Genomic DNA, 22,198 nt, shown 5'->3' with positions numbered 1-22,198 from the left:
TGCGCTGAACAGACTGGGCTGCACTGCGCTGGGCTTGCTGGGCCTGCAATGGCTGACTGGACTTAGAACTTTTTTGTGGAATAACATTCCCAAACTTCTTCTTATCGGTAACATTGGTACTCTTCACACAAACATTTTCACTTCTACTTACAGTCTCTGTAACTGTCTTTCCATTTCCAGAGCTCCGTCCTCCATCCTCACCACCAACCACAGCTTCACCTTGTGTAGGCCGGGAAGCCTGGGACTCTCCTGGGAGAGATCCCAGCCCAGGGGAGCCCAACCCTGGGCTTGCACCAGACATCAGAGCAGCTCAGCACACACAGGCTTCAGCTGCTCCACAAGCAGCCACACCCTCTGCACAGTACTACTTCTCTTGCCCTGTATGCTGGGTGTAATTCTCAGTATCTGTTCCTATTCTGTATGTATGGACTCTGCACAGTACCACTTCTCTTGTCCTGCATGCTGGGTGTAATTCTCAGTATCTGTTCCTATTCTGTATGTATGGACTCTGCACAGTAATACTTCTCTTGTCCTGTATGCTGGGTGTAATTCTCAGTATCTGTTCCTATTCTGTATGTATGGACTCTGCACAGTAATACTTCTCTTGTCCTGTATGCTGGGTGTAATTCTCAGTATCTGTTCCTATTCTGTATGTAGGAACTCTACACAGTACGGCCTCGTACACACGATAGGTTAACCAGAGGACAACGGTCTGATGGACTGTTTTCATCAGTCAAAACCGATCGTGTGTGGGCCCCATAGGTTATTTAACCATCGGTTAAAAAAAAGCCAACTTGCTTTAAATTTAACCACGCATGCTCAGAATCAAATCGACGCATGCTTGGAAGCATTGAACTTCGTTTTTTTCAGCACGTCGTTGTGCTTTACGTCACCGCGTTCTGACACGATCGTTTTTTTTAACCGATGGTGTGTAGGCGCGATGGACCATCAGTCAGCTTCATCGGTTAACCTTCGGACCGTTGTCATCGGATGGACTGATCGTGTGTACGAGGATAACCACTTCTCTTGTCTAGCGCGTGCCCCCCGCTCGCTCCTGACTCCCAGACGCGTGCCCGGCAGTCACGATCACCGCCAGGCACCCGCGATCGCTTGTTACAAACACACAGCTCCCGGGCCTGTCAGGGGAGAAATGCCTGACCGGCTGTTGACGTATGAACAGCGATCAGTCATTTCCCCTAGTGAGGCCACCCCCCCTCCTACAGTTAGAACACACCCAGGGAACATACTTAACCCCTTCCCCGCCCCCTAGTGTTAACCCCTTCCCTGCCAGTGGCATTTTTATAGTAATCAATGCATTTTTATAGCACCGATCGCTATAAAAATGCCAATGGTCCCAAAAATGTGTCAAAAGTGTCCGCCGTATTGTCGTAGTACCGAAAAAAAATCGCTGATCGCCGCCATTACTAGTAAAAAAAAAATATTAATAAAAATTCCATAAAACTACCCCCTATTTTGTAAACGCTATAACTTTTGCGCAAACCAATCAATAAACGCTTATCGCGATTTTTTTTTACGAAAAATATTTAGAAGAATACGTATCGGCCTAAACCGAGGAAATTTTTTTTTTTTTATATATTTTTGGGGGATATTTATTATGGTAAAAAGTAAAAAATGTTCATTTTCTTCAAAATTGTCGCTCTATTTTTGTTTATAGCGCAAAAACTAAAAACCGCAGAGGTGATCAAATACCACCAAAAGAAAGCTCTATTTGTGGGAAAAAAAGGACGCCAATTTTGTTTGGGTGCCACATCGCACGACCGCGCAATTGTCAGTTAAAGCGACGCAGTGCCGAATCGCAAAAAGTGCTCTGGTCTTTGACCAGCTATATGGTCCGGGGCTTAAGTGGTTAAGGGCGTAAAAACTCTATACTCACTCACAGGCAATATTTGGTCCTATTGCGCGGATTCATTTTTCACTTTCTGAAATCCGAATGGCTGCGGGTGCGTATCCCTGAACTTACACTGCCTGTGTTTGGGGAGTCGCACTCACAAGGGCGTCAAATTAGGAGCAGCGGCTGTGTCCCAATAGACATGAAAGGGACTACCTGCACACGGATGTACTGAACACTTGTGCATGCCGTGCAGACACAACACGGCCCTCACATGGGTGTAAACTTAAGTCCCCCCATGTGAAGGAGGCCTTAGTTGTCATAGAGCCGATTTCTCCATTGGAAGATTCATCCTCACCTCTTGTTGTGGACACAACTGTCAGGCCGGAATCACACTAGTGCGGTGCGAATTTCAGCTCTCTTATCTCTGCAGAGAGATAAGAGAAGTGTTCAGCAGATTAGCAACATTTTAGATGCAAATTTGGAGACCTGGGAGAAGTTACAGGTGAGAGGAGAGTGGGGGAGAAGTGTATTGAGCTGAATGAGAGAAATTCCTGAAGAGAACTGAACACATCTGTGAATCAGCTGCGTACCCATAGAAGAAAATTGGGCTTGAATTCGCACCTGAGCCGCACCGCAATGCCTAAAAGACGCACAAGGTTTGGCGGCAATGCGCAGTGCGAATGCATCGCACATATGTAAACCAGCCTCATTGAAAACAATGTATTTTAAAATGTTCTGCGAATTGGATGCGTTGAAGCCGCACTCAATTCGCATAGGTGTGAACCTGGCCTTAAAGTTTGGTTTTCTCATCACTTTTTTGCTTGAGTGGTAGTCTTCAATAAGACAAAAAAGGGAACACATCTCTCCAGAAAAAAAGCACAGGCAGCAATAAAAACCTGATGGGGATTCTAATCCTTTTTATACTCCATGCAAAACAAAACAAAAAAAATCATTTTGCGGTACATACACTTTTAAACAGTTAAAATAACAAGATAAAAACGGCCCATTAAAAGTTAAAATAACAAAACATCCTTTGTTGCAATGTTCAGTTTCAGTTCAGACATTCCCCCTGCAGTACTTTTTCTGCCACTAGATGTCCTCAGTCTGATGGCCAGAATCATTCAACCCACCTCCTCTAAACCCAGGTCATCCTTGACACACCCCCAACCTGTGACTGGATGGTGAAAGGAGAAGCAGCAAGGTGATGCTGTCTCCTCCTATCAGCATGCTCCTTGTCAGCACTGATTAGCTCATTGTACTGCTTTTTTTTCTCTCATACTCCAGTCCTGTTGTACAGGGACTGCAAGAGGCTGATTTATTCAGGTACCTATACCGCTTGCATTTAAAAAGTCATTATGTATTAATGAAAGCAGAGCTGCATTAATTTGTGCCTTTTATATCTGCTTTCCCAACTATGCAAAAATCCGCCGTCCACCTATTTTGCGGGTATGTGACCATAAACCTTCCGTAAAGTATACATTTTTAGAACGTTACCTTGGTCCGGGTCTCTGGAGTGGGGCTCACACGCTGCCAATTATCCTCGTGTTACACAGTGTCAGCGAGGAGGGGGCACTTTGATAGCCTCTAATCTCGCACTTGTCGGCGATGAATGAGATGCTGCTGAATGGCGGTGCAGTGATACCCACACTCCTCTTCCAGTTGAGTGGACCAAGACAAGCCAATCATCTCTTTCCCAGGCCCGAGTCGCTGTGTGTTGCACACATGTTCTGCTCAGTGTGTGTGACACTGATTCCCGCTCGGCAACTTGAGACGGGGGCTTGGTTGGAAGAGAGAAAGTGGGGGGGAGATTGGGACCCCTCCCCGACTGTCTATTAACAAGCCCCAGTGGATGGGATTCAGTTAACTGCTGGAGAGACGCTAACAAGGCCCCAGAGTGTGTTGTGGGCTGCACGAGGATATTGACTCTTGTTGCCCAAGGGGAGCCCCGGGCAATCGATTCGGGCGGCCTAGATTGTATGGGCCGTGAGCGCCAGCTGTTCCAGGTCTAGATAGATCTGTCCGTAGAAAAAAAAAAGACAGATTTTTGTCTTCGGGCTCAAGATTTATTAACCCTTTCACCACCAGGGGTTTTCAAAGTCAGAAAAGATTCCGCTGTGGTGTTCACTTGAAACATGTGAAATTAGACATACACAGTTCGAATTTCATTCAAGCATTTGTACGAAATTCTGAAAAATCGTTTTGTCGGAGCATTCGATTAACTCATTTCAATAAAAAGTGCTTAAAAATGTAACCCAGACTTGATACATAAATGGTTTCCCAGACAAGGAAAAAGAATAATGCAAAGCAAAGTTTATTTAACCACTTCCATACCGGGCCTATTCTGGCACTCCTCTCTGTAAAAATCATCATTTTTTTTTTTGCTAGAAAATTACTCAGAACCCCCAAACAATATACATGTTTTTCTTAGCAGACACCCTAGGGAATAAAATGGTTGTCTTTGCAACTTTTTTTCTCGCAGGGTATTTGCCCAATAATTTTCCAAACGCCTTTTTTATGGGGGGGGGGGGGGAGAGAGATAACAAAACAGTAAAGTTAGACCAATTTTTTGTATAATGTGAAAGATGATGTTACGCCAAGTAAATAGATACCCAACATGTCACGCTTTAAAATTGCGTACACTCGTGGAATGGCGCCAAACTTCCGTGAAGCCCTCAGAGGTTTATTAGAGAACCTTAGTGAACAAACAGCATCATGAAGGCCAATGAACACACCAGACATGTCAGAAATAAAGTTGTGGAGAAGTGTAAAGCAGGGTTAAGTTATAAAAAAGGATAACCAGCAGGAGGAAGGAGGTCCCGATTCCTATATATATATAGATCTTTATATTACTAGAGGGATTACCAGCAGGAGGAAGGAGGTCCCGATTCCTCTATATATAGATCTTTATATTACTAGAGGGATTACCAGTAGGTGGAAGGAGGTCCTGATTTCTCTATATAGATCTTTAGTTATCACTAGAGGGATCTCCGGCAGGAGGAAGGAGGACCTGATTCCTCTCTATATAGATCTTTATAGCACTAGAGGGATCACCAGCAGGAGGAAAGAGGATCTGATTCCTCTATATAGATCTTTAGTTATCACTAGAGCAGTGATGGTGAACCTTGGCACCCCAGATGTTTTGGAACTACATTTCCCATGATGCTCTACTACACTGAAGAGTGCATGAGCATCATGGGAAATGTAGTTCTAAAACATCTGGTGTGCCAAGGTTCACCATCACTGCACTAGAGGGATCACCAGCAGGAGAAAAGAGGCCCTGTTTCCTCTACATAGATCTTTATAGCACTAGAAGGATCACCAGAAGGAGAAATGAGGTCCTGGTTCTTCTATATATAGATCTTTATAGCACTAGAGGAATCACCAGCAGGAAGAAGGAGGTCCTGATTCCTCTCTATAGATCTTTAGTTATCACTAGAGGGATCACCAGAAGGAGGTCCTGATTCCTCTATATAGATCTTTAGTTATCACTAGAGGAATTACCAGCAGGAGGAAGGAGGACCTGATTTCTCTCTATAGATCTTTAATTATCACTAGAGGAATTACCAGCAGGAGGAAGGAGGTCCTGATTCCTCTATATAGATCTTTATATCACTAGAGGGATCCCCAGCAGGAGGAAGGAGGTCCTGATTCCTCTATATAGATCTTTATATCACTAGAGGGATCCCCAGCAGGAGGAAGGAGGTCCTGATTCCTCTATATAGATCTTTATATCACTAGAGGGATCCCCAGCAGGAGGAAGGAGGTCCTGATTCATCTATATAGATCAGCGGTTCTCAACCTTTTAGTGCCGTGACCCCTTGATACAATTTCCCAATTTGTGGGGACCCCTAACAGTAAAATTTTCGGAGCGTGGGTTGTCAGCACCCAAGGCAAGAAAAGTAATTTGCGCCCCTAACCCATGGAAATTTAGCGCTCCCAGAGTCCCCTCCACTTGTACAGTATTAAAACCTCACATGTTACATTTTAGGATGTACCACTCTTTCTCTTTGTTCTCCTTTCTTTCTCTTTTATCTCTCTCTATCCTAATTTCTTGTTTTTCCCCCATCACTCTCTCTAGCTGTCTTTCTTGTTTTTTCTCTTATTCTTTCTCTCCCTTTTTTCTTTCTCCCTCCCCTTCTTTTCCTCTCCCTTCCCTGTATTCTCTATTTTTATTCCTTCTCTTAGGCCGCGTACACACGACCGAGGAACTCGAGGAACTCGACGGGCAAAACACATCGTTTTGTCCGTCGAGTTCCTTGTCGAGGACCTCGGCGAGCTGAAATATGCCATTGAACAACGAGGAAATAGAGAACATGTTCTCTATTTCCTCGCCGAGGTCCTCGTCGGCTTCCTCGGCCGAAAGTGTACACACGGCCGAGTTTCTCGGCAGAATTCAGCTCTGAACCGAGTTTCTGGCTGAATTCTGCCGAGAAACTCGGTCGTGTGTACGGGGCCTGACTCCTTGGTGGGGGGACATTGGGATGAGTGGCAATGCTGGGGGGAGTTCTGATCAGCCAACTTAGGTGCCCTTGATTAAGGTCATCTGCTGATCTGAGAACTGTAGTGGGGACTTTTAACTATATTCAAAGGTAGTGTTACACAGTGTGTCTCCAACTTTGTGGTGTCTCGTAGCAGTGACACCTATGCTGAAATCAGGATAGGGTCTCCTCCAGCCCCTCCCTCCTCACAATTCTCACCAGTCAGCGGATCTCTAGTCTCTGCCCCCCAGCCATGCCGTGAACTGAATGGGCGGCTGTGAAGAGGCTGAGTGGGAGGCCATGGGCTTCAGGAACAGCCCAGCTGGGTGGCCACAGGCTCCAGAGACAGCCCTGCTGGGCAGCTGCAGAAAGGCTGGGAGAGCGGTGCGAGCTTCAGGAACAGCCCAGGATTTGGTGACCCCTGGCAAATCATCATTTGACCCCCGTGGGGGTCCCGACCCCCAGGTTGAGAACCACTGATATAGATCTTTATATCACTAGAGAGATCACCAGTAGGAGGAAGGAGGTCCTGATTCCTCTATATATAGGTCTTTATAGCAGTAGAGGGATCCCCAGCAGGAGGAAGGAGGTCCTGATTCCTCTATATATAGGTCTTTATAGCAGTAGAGGGATCCCCAGCAGGAGGAAGGAGGTCCTGATTCCTCTATATATAGGTCTTTATAGCAGTAGAGGGATCCCCAGCAGGAGGAAGGAGGTCCTGATTCCTCTATATAGATCTTAAGAACACAGGGCATGACCTCAACTATCAGGAGGAAAGTTCAAAACTAATCTTAGAAAATAATATTTTACAATAAGAATAGTTGTAGCTTGGCACAGACTTCTGGCCAAGGCAGTGATTTGGTCATCAGTGAGTAAATTTAAATGCTTGGGCTAAACACAGATCTACATTCAGACAAAAAAGGTTAATAAATAAATTAGTTAATTCGATTTAATAAAAAAAAGGACAGGCTCGATGGACCACTTTTTTTTCCATTGCTCTTCTATGTTTCTATCTTTCTGTTGTAGTCTTAGTTAACCATAACAACCCCAGTCAATAAAAAAGAAACCTGTTTTCCAGCAGATATTGTATAAGGGCTGCTGCCCAAATCATTTCTTCTGTAACCAGTCCTTGATTCCATCAGTTTTCCACCATACAATACATAGCTCAGTCAGGGACCCTGGCTCTTCATGTCACTACAATAAAGAGCATAAAGGGCTGTATGTTCTTATTAACAAAACACCTTTAATGCAACAACACCACAGGGGTAGCCTCGCAATCCTCAATGCCCTTGGCCAGTTATGTCGGAATCCCCTGTAGATCGTTTTCTAACAAAATCAGCAGTGGTGGTGTGGTCAGAGCTGGTTTCATCAGAAGACCTCCATAAAATGACATCTGTCCCCCTTCCCTTATTCCAATTATTTCTTCAATACTAAGGTTGTCCACTGATTGAAGATACAATCTGCCCTCTGGTCATTCTGTATATACCGTGTATGTCACTTCACTTCCCTGGGTGATGATCAGGGTTGTATAAACAGCTGATGAGGGTGGCAACAACTGATGAGCTGATGAGGGTGGCAACAACTGATGAGCTGATGAGGGTGGCAACAACTGATGAGCTGATGAGGGTGGATAGGAAAAGCACAGGTTCACTTTATGTATTCCCTGGAAAAATTGTCACATCACCTTGTTTTACCCAAGAATCCTACAGTAATCCTACAGTAATCCTACAGTAATCCTACAGTAAAAACAGAAACATCTAATATCATTTCCTGAACCAGCCGCAATCAGATTCCCGCCTCCCTGGCGTGATTGGCATCTCGCTGTTCTATAAAAAGCCACCTTGATGCCGGCAAGCCTGGTGCCTGGCCCCGGTTGCCAGGGAGACGCCAGTACTGTGTCTGCATCACCAATTCATTGTGCGCAGGGGATCCCAGACTGAGCTGTCAGCCGTACGTGGAAGGGAAAGCGGATCGCCTCTGGAGGGAGGAAAGGGTTAAACAGCAATTACCACCCGCTGACAACCGACAGACACTAAATCCAACAGCAGCAGCAGCATAAATTAATGACAGGGAAGGAGACAGCAGTATGGCAGTACTGGAGGTGCACAGAATATTTATTTGGACTCTGATCATCACATCAGAAAGAGAATTTTCAGCTCTTGTGTGTGTGCGCTTTACATATTGCGTATGATGAGCTGGAGCATATACTTCAACAATACCTTTTCATACAAAGCCTGCTATTAATTTTATGGATAAAGAGTGTCAATGGTTAGAAAACAGAGTATCATGTGGTCATATCGCTTACTTGAGCAAATTATTATTGCCCTTACTTACATTTTACAGTCAAAATTTTGTGTACACCCAATTATTAGCCCTATATGAGCTTGTTGGGCATCCTATTTATCAATGGACGGTCTGGGCAGGTACTCCACAAGATTGTTGAGCGTGTCTGGGGGAATTTGTTCCCATCTAGCCAAAAGAACATTTGTGAAGTCAGGTACTGATGTTGGATGAGCAGCCCTGGTCTGCAATCAGCAATCCAATTCATCTCGAAGGTGTTCCATAGGGTCGAGGTTAGGACTCTGTGCAGGACTCCCCTTGTTTGTATACGTGTGGCTGTAGGATGGAGAATGCCTTGGCTGCTTATGATTGGCACAGTACAGTGACAGCTTCTTGGCAGGATTGACTAGGGTTCCAACATGCCTATGATCATCCTTACTCCACACCAAAGTCATCAAACCATGCCTTTATGGAGCTAGCTTTGTGCACAGGGGCACTGTCATGCTGGAAGATAATTCAGTAAAGCCTTCCCTAAAGCACATGTGTCCAACACAAGTCCTGTGGGCCAAATCCAGCCCTCCAGGCCATTTCATGTGGCCCTCACACCTCTCCTGCAGCTGCAGCAACCCCCTTGTATCCGCCCCCGTCTTGTCTCAGCAGTTGGCAGCATAGAGGAAGACAGAATTCCTCCCTCAGATCCTGCGCTTCTCTGTACAGCTGCACTGTCCCACCGGGAGGCCCAAGCGACCAGCCGGCACGTCCACCGGCTAGCCGGAGACCAGAACGAAGCCAGTGTTCTGTCAAAATAGCCAATTCATCGAGATCTCCAATCACGTCACTTGTGGTTACTGTAAAGCATCAGTAATGGGAGATTTAGACGAGTTGCTGTTTTAACACAACAGCAGCAAGCGTGTACACTCCGGTACACAAAGAATTTGCTGTTTTGACAGAACAGCCGCTAAGGAGGAAAAGCTGTCACCTTGGAGGTCGCCATCTTGTTGGTTAGTATCGAGGCCGACTAACAATGTCCGCTCATAATATCGTTTACCGGAGTATACACGCTTGCCGGTGTTGTATCAAAACAGCAACTCCTCTATTTTGACAGAACATCGGAATCGGCTTTGATTGGGTCTCGGATCTAGTAACCCAGGAGCCAGATGCCATGACATTACTTCAGTTTTAGAGAAAACTTAAAGGCACCACATTTTTTTAAATTACAGTATTCAAAACAGAAAACTTGGTGTTTTGAATGCTATTTAAGTGCAAAGGAGGGATTTAAAGGTCTTATAGAATTGAAAAAATAAAAATGAAATAAAACAAATGTGGGGGGAAAAAAGTGCCCCATCAATCCGTGCTCACGTGCAGAAGAGACACGTACATAAGTCGCGACTGCAGATGTAAACAGTGTTCAAACCACACATGTGAGGTATCACCGCGATCGTTGAAGCTCAATAATTCGAGCAAAAGACCTCCTTAACGCTAAACAGGTAACCTGTAGAAATTTAAAAAATGTTGCTTATGGACATTTTTAAGTACCGTAGTTTCTTACTGTTCCGTGAGTGTGCACAATTTTTAAGCATAACATGGGAGGGTTGTGTAATATGCTGGAGGGGCTGTAAAAATATGCAGGGGGGGGCTGTGTGATGTGCAGGGGGGGCTGTGTAATATGCAGGGTGGGCTGTGTAATGTAAAGGGGTCCAGAGGTATGGGGGCTGTGTAATGTAAAGGGGTCCAGATTATTAGCAGGTGAATGTGGCCCTCCATGTATTCACATACATTAAATCCGGGCCTTAAGTGGAAAAAGGTTGCTGACCCCTGCTTTAAGTTATTACTAAAACCAATAATAATTAAATGCAGAGGCAATTATTTAATATGATAAAGAGTAGATATATTTTTTTAGCCTTACAGATACATCCGCTGCTTTGAGGGCAACCATAATGCTGACGTGGCCCACAATGAAATTGACTTTGACACCCTTCATTCACACAGCCATCCAGCAGATAAGTGTATTTCTGAGTCGGGTGCAGCCAGGTGTTTGCGATAAATTGGGGCTGCTCAGCCTGTACAAACAAATGACAGGCTGACAGCCTCCGCAACTGAGTGTAATTGCACCAGACACAAACTGTCTGCATAGAGACCCGCTCATCTGTTTCTAGCAGCATGTAATCACTCTTTGTGCGATTACATGTGGACAGTGTCTGTCTGTAATTAGCTTCTACAGGCTTCCTCTCTGCAGCTGATTGCAAACATCTGGCCACACCGACTGCAAAAATATGCTGGTCTGGGCAGTGTATGGCCCTGGACGGCTGTGTGAATGAACCCCAACTGTTACCACGAGGTTGGAGGAGCACCGTTGTCCAAAATATACCAAAGTATATGCTGTAGTGTTAACAGCACCCTGGAAACACCTGAATCAAGTCATTTAGAGGGGTATGAACATAGCCTTTGCCAGGGGAGGGCTGGCAGGGGGGGCAGGGTGGAAATCTCCCCCCCGGGCTGGTGACACAATGCACAGCCACCGACCGCCACTAACAAATGCTGTTTTTGCAGAGCAGGAACATGCCTGCTGGAGCTCTGGTAACACAGGTCATGACCACTGCTCACCTCCCACTGTGTAGCCGTGCCTGTGTCAGCTCCGAGGTAGATGGCTGCAGAGCTGAGCTATGTCTCGTCTCACACATAGCTCAGCCTCAGCGCACACCAGCGCTGACATCCCCTTCTCTCTCTGCACAGACACAAGGAGAGATAGAGCTCATCTGCTCCTCCTCCTTCTGAGTCTGCCCTGCCCACACTCCCCAGGCATGTGTGGGCACTGGACAGGAAGTTTGAACCCAAAAAAAGCATCAGACAGCCTGCCTGCGCCTCAGCCCCCACCCTGGTAAGCTCACCCTCTCTAGTCTCTCCTGCCTCCCAGTGTATAAAAAGGGGTGCTCTGTGGACTTTGTTAAAGGGGAGGGGGGCATGCTTTGGTAAGCAGAGGCCCTTTTTACACAATAGTCCACAGCATGCACCCTTGAATCAAGTTTCCCAGAACACCCCTTACATCAGATCTAATGTATATGGGGTCTGTGCGGACTCTGATGTAAGGGGAGGCTCTGTGCAGACTCTGATGTAAGGGGAGGCTGTGTGCGGACTCTGATGTAAGGGGAGGCTCTGTGCAGACTCTGATGTAAGGGGGGCCTCTGTGCGGACTCTGATGTAAGGGGGGCCTCTGTGCGGACTCTGATGTAAGGGGGGCCTATGTGCGGACTCTGATATAAGGGGGGTCTCTGTGCGGACTCTGATATAAGGGGGGTCTCTGTGCGGACTCTGATGTAAGGGGAGGCTCTGTGTGGACTCTGATGTAAAGGGGGCCTCTGTGAGGACTCTGATGTAAGGGGGGCCTCTGTGAGGACTCTGATGTAAGGGGGGCCTCTGTGCGGACTCTGATGTAAGGGGGGCCTCTGTGCGGACTCTGATGTAAGGGGGGCCTCTGTGTGGACTCTGATGTAAGGGGGGCCTCTGTGCGGACTTTAATGATCATTAAAAATCTTAGACTGTTTTCCTCAATCCGTCACTTTTCCACGCTCTATGGGCCACTTGACTGTACTTGCCCCCCAGGCCTAAGGCTGCCAGCCCTCCCCTGGTCTTGGCCATATAGTGTAGATGTGATAGTCAGGTGTGCACTGTGCATTGGTGGAACGCATAGCCATAGCTCAGGCAGGCAAATAAAGTCCCCTATGTAATTCATTCCACCACGCAAGTTAATAATGTCCTTTTGTATAATTAATTCTATGTGCCAATAGTATAGGTAGACTTTGGCTATCTATGTTTTTTATTAGGAATTCAGGTTCTTGCTTCACTGATCAATTAACGATGTTGAGATTTGTAACAACACATGCCAGAACAGGGCTGGCTGTAACAAGTATGGCTGGCCAAGGACACTAAATATATCATGTTAATGTAAATCCATTTTAATTCCTCCTTTTCTAAAGTTTAAATAAAGGTTTCCAAAGCACAATTCAGCATTCAAAAGCCACATAATATTACACAAACTGAAGGGACATAAAAAGCAAAACTAACTGGAACTCTCGAAGGGACATAAAGCAAATATTAGAATTCCTTCAAGTGTAATTTATGCTCATAAATCATGCATTATTTGTAAGCAATGTATTCTGAGCAATTAAACATGTATAGCAGGTTTCTTTGAAATATTGGCTGTATCAATACAGCAGGCCCGTCCCATACTTGTGGGCTTTTTGGCTTTAAGGATGCAATCTTATATGCTTGGAGACATGACCAAGGTATTATTTAGAAAGGGTAAAGCCACAAGTCGACTTTAAGCCCCCCTTGCCTGGTGCACAGCCTTTCCCTCCATTCCCTTGTTTCTTATTTCAGCCCATGTAAATTTGTCAACTCAGAAATTCCAGGTATGGACGAGCATGTGACTCGCTTTGGAACCCATCGCTGCCATGTGGGGCAGGGACGAGATTCTATTGTTCCATGTAAGCTTCTTCAAGCTTACATGTCAGTGTTGTGGTGCAGAGACAGTGTTATGTTAGTGTGATGATACAGAGGCATGGCAGGTTTAGTGGTGCATTACATAGGCAGGGTAGGTTCAGTGGGGCAGTACAGAAGCAGGGCAAGGTCAATGGGGCAGTAGAGAAGCAGGGCAAGATCAGTGGAGCAGTAAAGAAACAGAGTCAGTCAGTGGGCAGTATAGAAGCTACAGGAAGAAGACAATGTTGGCAGGGCAGTACAGAAGCAGGGCAATGTCAGTGGGGGCTACAGAAGCAAGACAATATTGATGGGGCAGTACAGAAGCAAGGCAATGCCAGTGGGGGCTACAGAAGGAAGACAATGTTGGCAGGCAGTACAGAGGCAGGGCAATGTCAGTGGGGGCTACAGAAGCAAGGCAATGTTGAAGAGGCAGTACAGAGGCAGCGCAATGTCAGTGGGGGCTACAGAAGGAAGACAATGTTGGCGGGGCAGTGCAGAGGCCAGGCAATGTCAGTGGGGGTTACAGAATGAAAGAAATGTTGGCGGGGCAGTACAGACGCAGGCCAATGTCAGTGGAGGTTACAGAATGAAAGAAATGTTGGCGGGGCAGTACAGAAGCAGGGCAATGTCATTGGGGGCTACAGAAGGAAGGCAATGTTGGCAGGCAGTACAGAAGCAGGGCAATGTTAGTGGAGGTTACAGAAGGAAGGCAATGTTGGAGAGGCAGTACAGAGGCAGGGCAATACCAGAGCAATATATTTAAAGTTTAACTCCAGTCATTGAAAAATAAGGAGAGGCAAACCCCTTGGATTTTTGATATAACTAGTGTTTCCTGGAATAGTTGTCCCAGCACCCCTTGCAGCTAATTAATCAGAGAGGGTGCAGGGTTATTATCTTGTGGGTTGACTACAATACTGCCCAATTGAATCTGCTCAGATTCCTTGTGTCACAATACACAGTGCAAGGATTACAAACAGGATCATGCATGGCCAAGCTGAGTTTGGGGCCAGATTTGAAAATGGCTTATTGTCAGAAAAGAACAATCCAGTCCACCAGACAACTGGGGAAAACAGGGTAATTAAAGCATTATGTTTTTGGCATTCATAAAGATAAATAAAGTCGTTTTTAGTTACACTGCCTTTTGCATCATTACATGGACCTTCGACTTTAAAACTGGCCATACATTATATCATTTTCTTATTCAATTTCCTTTAGATTTACCTTCAACTATGTAGTGCAAGGGCCTACCTGACTGCAAACAAATTGAAAGTGTTTAGGTTTGACCTTATAAAAAATGGCTTTGATAAATCTAAAGGAAAATTGTACAAGAAAATTGTATAATGGCCAGCCTTAGGTAAGTTTTAATTTTGTCTAAAATGTTTAAATGTTACACTACTTTATGTGGTGTGGGCTAAAGACACTTTCTAGACTGACACTTTACATTACACACATGTTGGCATGCAAACAACATTTAGCCTTTGTCATAGTCGGATCACATATGCCTCTTCCTGCCTCAAGCTTCCTACTTCTGGTGTTGTGACGAAAAATGACCCCCGTCGAATAATGCCCGCCCTGTACTGTGCAGGCGCAGAGCTTGCGCACTACGGAGCCGCCGAAAGTCTCAGAAAATGATCAGCTGTGCACGGCACCTGCGCACAGCAGACGACTTTGTGCCACAAGCTCCCGCTGCTCGTGCAACTCTGCAAGGGGCGGATATATTATTGATTGAAGCGTGTGAGGGGCAGATGCCTACAGAAGAGGTCATATGTTATAATGATGGGCACAGCAGATAAGATGGGGGTGGATTTCTCAATAAACGACACGTTTATATTGCGGGGCGTGTTTACACAACTGAGGGGCGTGTTTAACAATGTTGATGGGCGTGTTTGAAGGACCTATTTACCTAACACAAGCAATTTCAATACTTTGCCGAGTACATCTTTGTTATCCTTTAATCTTAACCCGCCCATCAACATTGTTAAACACGCCCCTCAGTTGTGTAAACACGCCCCGCAATATAAACATGTCATTTATTGAGAAATCCACCCCCATCTTATCTGCTGTGCCTTATCCACCCCTTGCAGAGTTGCATGAGAATCGGGAGCGTGTGGCACACAGTCGTCTGTTGTGTGCAGGCGCTGTGCACAGCTGATCATGTACAGAGACTTTTGGCGGCTCCGTAGTGCGCAAGCGCTGAGCCTGCACAGTACAGGGCGGGCATTATTCAACGGGGGTCATTTCTCATCAGAACACCAGCCCATCAGCAAAGCAATGAGTTCTGAGTGGTCCAAGGGAGCTCTACAGGAGATCCAAGCCGGAGTTCAGCAACCTCATATGAAGTACACTATATAATTTGCAGACACCTGACCATCACATCTATATGAGCTTGTTGGACATGCCATTTCCAAACTATGGACATTAAATAAGAATAACTCCTCCCCCCACACCTTTGCAACTATAACAGCCTTCACTCTCCTGGGAAGGATTCCCACGAGAATTTGTATTGTGTGCCCATTACTCAAGAAGAGTATTCATGAGATCAGGTACTGATGTTGGACAAGGAGACTTAGCTTGCAGTTGTTGCTCCTTTCACCCCAACATTCAGCAGGGTTGAGGTCAGGCCACTTGAGTTTTTCCACAACAGACTCAGCAAACCACGTCTTTACGGAGCTGGCTTTGTGTACAGAGTCACAGTCATGCTGGAGCAGAAAAGGGCCACCCTGAAACTGTTACCAGAAAGGGTATGCACATATCTTTGGCAATACAGTAGATGTAATGGTCAGGTGTCCACAAACGTTTGAGAATATAGTGTAAGTATCCATTTATAATGTTTTATGGGTCCAAAGGTCTGCTTTCAGCCATAAGGGGAGACACCAAAGGCAAAATCATATGGGGGGTTTAAGCACAACAGCCCCCTCCGGAAGCCACAATAATTGACAAATTAAATTTAGGAAATTTGGAAAAATAATTTTTCAGAGACTACAAAATACCGGCATGGACTGCAAAAAAAATGCAGATGGCCTCCTTACCTCCCTCTTCCACCTGGCCAGCCACTCATCCCTCTTCCTCTTGCTGACGTAATAAGGGTCTCCAGCCTGGAAAGGAAGCCTTGGCATTGGCCGTTGACGCAGTCCCGACTCCCAGCCCATGCCTCCACGTAGGCGGCGCCGATATCCCTGCTCAATGGGATGTAACATACAATCAGTGCCACGTACCCATAACCAGTCATAGCAAACTCAACCCAACACACACACACACCTACTTCTAAAAATCCAAAACTGATATATTTATAAATGTACTATGGCCAACATAATGGCTAAGGTAAGAGTTCTCCAGTAAAATCCGTTTTACAGATATCTTCCAATATATATATTGCTTCATCATAATAATTGTGTCAGTCTATCCCCTTTAATACATGCCCATTGTTAAATCTTGCTTGGAGAGAATAAGCTACAGCAAGCATTTTCAAGGCAGTTCATAAGCCACGAGTAGCTTTTGGTGAACCTTGAATAGCTTTAATGATAGAAATACGTCACCGCTGACCTCCGTCTGCCTGGCTATCTCTAACTTCAACATTTTCCTTTTTCCCCATCCATTCTTTATTGCTTCAACATTTTGAGTCAATGGCTGGTAACAAGTATAAAACCAGGGAAGTCAGAACTCCTGGTCTGCAAACTAGATATGGGCGATAGACAACCATCAACCACCAAGTGTCTCCCTCCGCTGACCCAAAGAAGGCACCCCCAAGTGTCCACTCACCTTCCCACAAACAAGAAAGCTCTTTTTATAAAGACCACAGCTTTGATGGTTGTGCTGTGGACCCCCAAATTATATGGGCCCCCTACTGGCCCATTAGAAGGTGCAAATTACAGGTGAGCCAGAACTCAACTAATAACTAAAAACTATAAAAGCAATGGGTCCATATTTGCATAGAGAAAGCCCCAGTTTCTGGGGATCCCTTCAGATCACTGGAGGACAGGGCTGGGACAAGGGGTGGGCAGGAGGGACGGCTGCCCCTGGGGCAATGGTTTATTGCAGGGATGGGGGGCACCCTGACCCTAACCCTAAGGGAAAGGGGGGCGTAGTTTGGCATCTTTGCCCTGGGCGCTTGATGACCTTGTCCCGGCACTGCTGGAGGATGTGAGCACTTGGGAGTGTCTGCTCTGTGGACCACGGCCTACTTTAGAAAGTCTGCTGAGCCCACCGGTTCCTTCCTTTCACCTTTCATCCTCAGTCTGGGAGGGCTGAAAAGAGATCTTTGCGTAAGTGCTGGCTGTAGTTTCAAACAAGTTTTGTTTCCAAACTTTCCAAACTTGAACACTGCCTGCTTCAGTATACCAAAAGCTTGCTTGGAGCTATAGTACTCCCATCTGTAGTCAGCACTCCCAGAATGGAGTTGAAATGGGCTTTACGGGATTCAAAAACTTGCCCAAAGCTTGATAATAGTTCTGTAAATGCTTGCTGAAGCTTATTCCCTTCTAACCAATGCTTACAAACTAACATTATCCAAGGCGTGTGTGTTTAGGGCTTGACCCTGATGTAAACCATTATCTGGATGACATATTTGGGCTTTGGTATGCATAGCCTGAAGCAGAATCAGGCAAAATACTGCAGTGGAATACGTATAATGACATGAAATTATTTTGCCAATAATACATATATATGTGCATTAAATATTTACTCTGCAAAAAGAAAAAGTAAGCAGAGTTTATATGTAAAGCAGCCATAAAACAAGACCCTATACCACCAGGATAAAAACGCTGAGATCTCATGGTGTACTGTAAGCATTCCCTACAGAGCTCCATATGAATTATTCACTTTTTCAGATTTCTAAAGGGCTCCACTAAGCAGTATTTCTATGTAAAATGGACATATACAACAATTCCATAATCCCTCCTTCCCCCATGTTCATCAATGCCATGGAGCGACATTTGTTATGAGGTAGTGAAGGGGCAGAGACATGCCGTTTTTTTTGTAGGCGTCAGGTACTGGGTTTCCATATTAGCTGCTCATATAGCACAGAAATAAATAACAAAGTGAACAGCTTATATCTCACCATTTTGGTTTCAAGTAATTTATATTTTGTTTCTGAAAGCTGTAAGACCCTCACCTCGGATTTTGGAGACTCATCCGATTCTTCGTAGTCTTCTTCTTCTTCTTTCTCCTCTTTATCTGAAAACAAAAACAAATGCAAAATTCAAGCGAACAGATAATAAGGCAAGAGTAAAGTAAGAACCTGTTCTTTTTCAAATATCTCCTTTATCAATCAGCTTAATGGCACTCACAGTGCGACTGGAAAGTATTCACAGTGCTTCACTTTGTCCACATTGTGTTATGTTACAGCCTTATTACAAAATGGAGGGAAGAACGACAGCTGTTCTCTCTGGTCAGGCAGAGCTATGAGGATTCCTTCAGGGATTTGCCCTAATCTGGATACACATGACCTTTGATGGTGATTCTCAACAATTTCATCAGCTGTTCCATTGTTGCCACCGGCCTGAGGAGCTCGTACATGCCTGATTGACACACCGTCGCTGACGAGTGTGTCCACCTTATTTGGTAAGAGTACCCATCTTTTACTTTTACATTTACCATTGATCCTTGGATACCTGGGCTGATCTTGAAAGAGTGATACTTTGATGTGACTTCCTACACCTGTTCAAGTTATCATTGGATTATACTACGGATCATACCACTGATTCCTGCCTTGGGACGACTCACCTCACATGTTTTCAAACTTAGTCTATCTCAAATGATGTTCTTTTTTTAGTGTTTTACATTGGACTTTCTGTAATAAGAGAAGCCTCATTTGTTATTATTTTTCTTTTTGGACCTTTTTCACTTATATCACCCTTGTGGTATATTTTGGTATTCACATGTATTACATACAATTTGTAATATACCTCTAGGTATTCTTACTCTTTGTTCACTGTAATTAGGGCCAGAATATTCTCATTTAGCTGTGAGCACTATATTTGCTTTTTGCAATCTTTTTATATATATGGTTCTTACTATATGTAATTTAGCGCTGCACTTTTTCTTTTTCATTTTTTGTATACAACATTGTTCCATTGTTGGTGCTGGCTGCTATACTTATTATTTACTTTTTCACATGATTAGCGCAATTTTTTCTTTGATTTTTTCATTTATTACAAAATGGATTCAATTCATTATTTTTTATACCCGGAAGTGGCGGAGAAGATCGCCCTCTACAACGGTAAGTACTGCTTCGATTTTAAAACAACTAGCCGATTCCCCTAGACAAAACGAGCATCAATCTAAGGGTAACAATTTTTTGGAGGGGGAACTACCGCTTTAAGGCTGGGTTCACACTTGTCCGACAAACGCTCCGACATTGGGAGCTCATGTCACATGACGTGTGAAAAGCAATGTTTCCCTATGGGATCCGTCTTAACTAATCCGACACAAGTCGGTCCGACTTTGAAAATGCTCCCTGTACTACTTTGGTCCGACTTTGATCCTACTTCAGCCCATTGAATATCATTGAAGTCGGATTAAAGTTGGAACGCCGTCTTGCACGATCCGACTTTGGCATGCGACTTGTGCTCTGCTGATCTTAAGGGGGAACTCCACGCCAAATTTTAAATAAAAAACTGGCATGGGTTCCCCCTCCAAGAGCATTCCAGGCCCTTGGGACTGGTATGGATTTAAATGGGAACCCATACGCCAAAAAAACGGCGTGGGGGTCCCCCAAGATCCATACCAGACCCTTATCCGAGCACGCAGCCCGGCCGGTCAGGAAAGGGGGTGGAGACGAGCGAGTGCCCCCCCCCTCCTGAACCCTACCAGGCCGCATGCCCTCAACATGGGGGGTTAGAGCCTTATTATAGGCGTACCTATAGGTAAAAATCATGCATGGGAGTTTACTTCCACTTTAACTGGTTCCCAACCAGCGCACGTCAAAGTACGTCAACAGAATGGCACGACTGTGCAAATAGGTGTACAGGTACGTCCCCTTTAATTTGTGAGCCGCGTGGTCGTGCCTGCAACGCCGGCGGCGCGCTCAAGACCCTGCAGTGAGCTAAACGGCCGCGGGACCCGATCGCCACCGGCGTCCCGCAATCGGGTCACAGAGCTGAAGAACGGGGAGATGTTAGTGTAAACACAACTTCTCCCCGTTCTACCTAGGTGACACTGTTACTGATCGTGGTCCCTGTCATTGGGAACAACGATCAGTGACGTGTCACGGCAAGCCACACCCCCTAACAGTTACAAGCACTCACTAGGACACACTTCACCCCTTCAGAGCCCGCTACAGGTTAACCCCTTCACTGCCAGTGTAATTTTTACAGTAATCAGTGCATTCTTATAGCACTGATCGCTGTAAAAATGACAATGGTCCCAAAATGTTGTCATAAGTCTCTGATGTGTCCGCCATAATGTCGCAGTCACAATAAAAATCGCTGATCGCTGCCATTACTAGTGAAATATTTTTTTTATAAAAATGCCATAAAACTATCCCCTATTTTGTAGATGCTATAACTTTTGTGCAAAGCAATCAATAAACTCTTATTGCGATTTTTTTACCAAAAATGTGTAGAAGAATACGTATCGGCCTAAACTGAGGATTTTTATATATATATATTATATATATATATATATATATATATATATATATATATATATATATATATTTTTTTTTTTTGGGGATATTTATTATAGCAAAAAGGGAAAAAATGATGTATACTTTGTTTGAGAGCAACGTCGCACGACCGCACAATTGTCAGTTAAAGCGACGCAGTGCCGAATTGCAAAAAGTCTTTAACCAGCTAAATGGTCCGGGGCTTAAGTGGTTAAATAAAGTGGCAGCTGAATATATATATATATATATATGTCTATACACAGAGGCGGCTCTTTAATTAGGCAAATTAGGCGAACGCCTAAGGCCTCAAACTCACAGGGGCCTCGCGGCTGCCTAACTTACCCAATGCATTACCCCAGTTTTGAGGGACAGGAGACCTTAACGCTGTTGTGCTCAGGCAGCATTGAAAACCCTGACTCAGGAGCGGGGCCGCCAGCATCCCTAACAACAAGTGACTATCGGTGACACCACCCCTTGTGACGTCAATGACCCACCATGCCCTCAGTCAATGACATCACAAGGGGGCGGGTTCACGAGGTGACAACACCAGGTGGCCCCCGCCCCTTAGTTATTAAAGAGCAGGATCTGGGGACTTCCAGATTCCGATAAGCCCCCTGCCCGCAGACCCCCACAACCACCGGCCAGGGTTGTGGGGAAGAGGCTCTTGTCCTTGAATTATTTTTCCCATCATGGGTGTGAGTGGGGCCCCATATCAAGTTTTGCCTAAGGCCTCACAAAGCCTAAACCTGCCTCTGTCTATACATACTGTATATGAAGACAGAAAAGAAAGGCAGGTGTTGATGTATTTGGACGTTTCACCAGCTCACTACATGCATCTTGCACAAGAAAGCTGCTGCTTATTTTGGTTTCCTGCTTGAGAACGTCTGCTGTCACTTTTGTTTCTTAGAAAGCTGGGTTGGGAACAGTTCAGAGGTCAACCAACAGGAAGAAATGTGATCTGATGTGTCTGTAAAATCAACATCTTCCCATGCTGAACACAAGAGGTCCTCTGCAAAGGGCATTGCTTCATAAAGAAATGTACCGACATGCCAGGTAGGCCACGTGCCAATAAGCCATAGCCGTCATCTAGCTTTTCTGCTCTGTGTTGATTGTTTGGAACAGACCACAGACACGTCTTTCAGCAAATACATTTTCTCTGTGGTCAGCAGACCATGTGACGGCCCCTCCTTTACCTCTCTAGGAAAGTGTGTCTGCTAGCATGTACACTAGGACAGTTGCTGGAACAAAATGGGACAAAAGATGGACCTGCCAATTAAAACATTATTATACAGAGCAACCAGGACAAGGTGAGGGAGAGTAGGTTCTTGTACCGGGATTTCAGCACCATGTCATTTGGATCCCGATCCAAGGGGCAAGTCATCAAGCTTGTCATTGAAAACTTTTTCTCTACACCCCCTACCACAGAACCTAAACACACCCTTCCATATACCCAGTGAAGTGACTGAACTCAGGTGATAAACAGAGATGAAAAAAGTCCTCCCACAC

General features: G+C 45.2%; 1 protein-coding gene across 6 annotated transcripts in view; it reads right to left on the bottom strand.

Moving 5' to 3' along the window:
- LOC120936119 (DNA (cytosine-5)-methyltransferase 3A-like) overlaps positions 1-22,198 on the bottom strand; it is a 337,730-nt gene that overhangs the window by 111,993 nt on the left and 203,539 nt on the right. For all 6 annotated transcript variants that reach the window (XM_040348239.1, XM_040348244.1, XM_040348243.1 and 3 more), the window contains 2 exons: positions 18,200-18,261; positions 16,119-16,265 (listed from right to left, as the gene is read on the bottom strand). In XM_040348239.1, coding sequence (XP_040204173.1) covers positions 16,119-16,265; positions 18,200-18,261 — 209 coding nt within the window. The remainder of the gene's footprint in view (positions 1-16,118; positions 16,266-18,199; positions 18,262-22,198) is intronic.

The sequence above is a fragment of the Rana temporaria genome, chromosome 4, assembly GCF_905171775.1.
Source record: "Rana temporaria chromosome 4, aRanTem1.1, whole genome shotgun sequence".
Taxonomy (NCBI): domain Eukaryota; kingdom Metazoa; phylum Chordata; class Amphibia; order Anura; family Ranidae; genus Rana; species Rana temporaria.
This window is presented reverse-complemented; position numbering and strand designations above follow the sequence as displayed.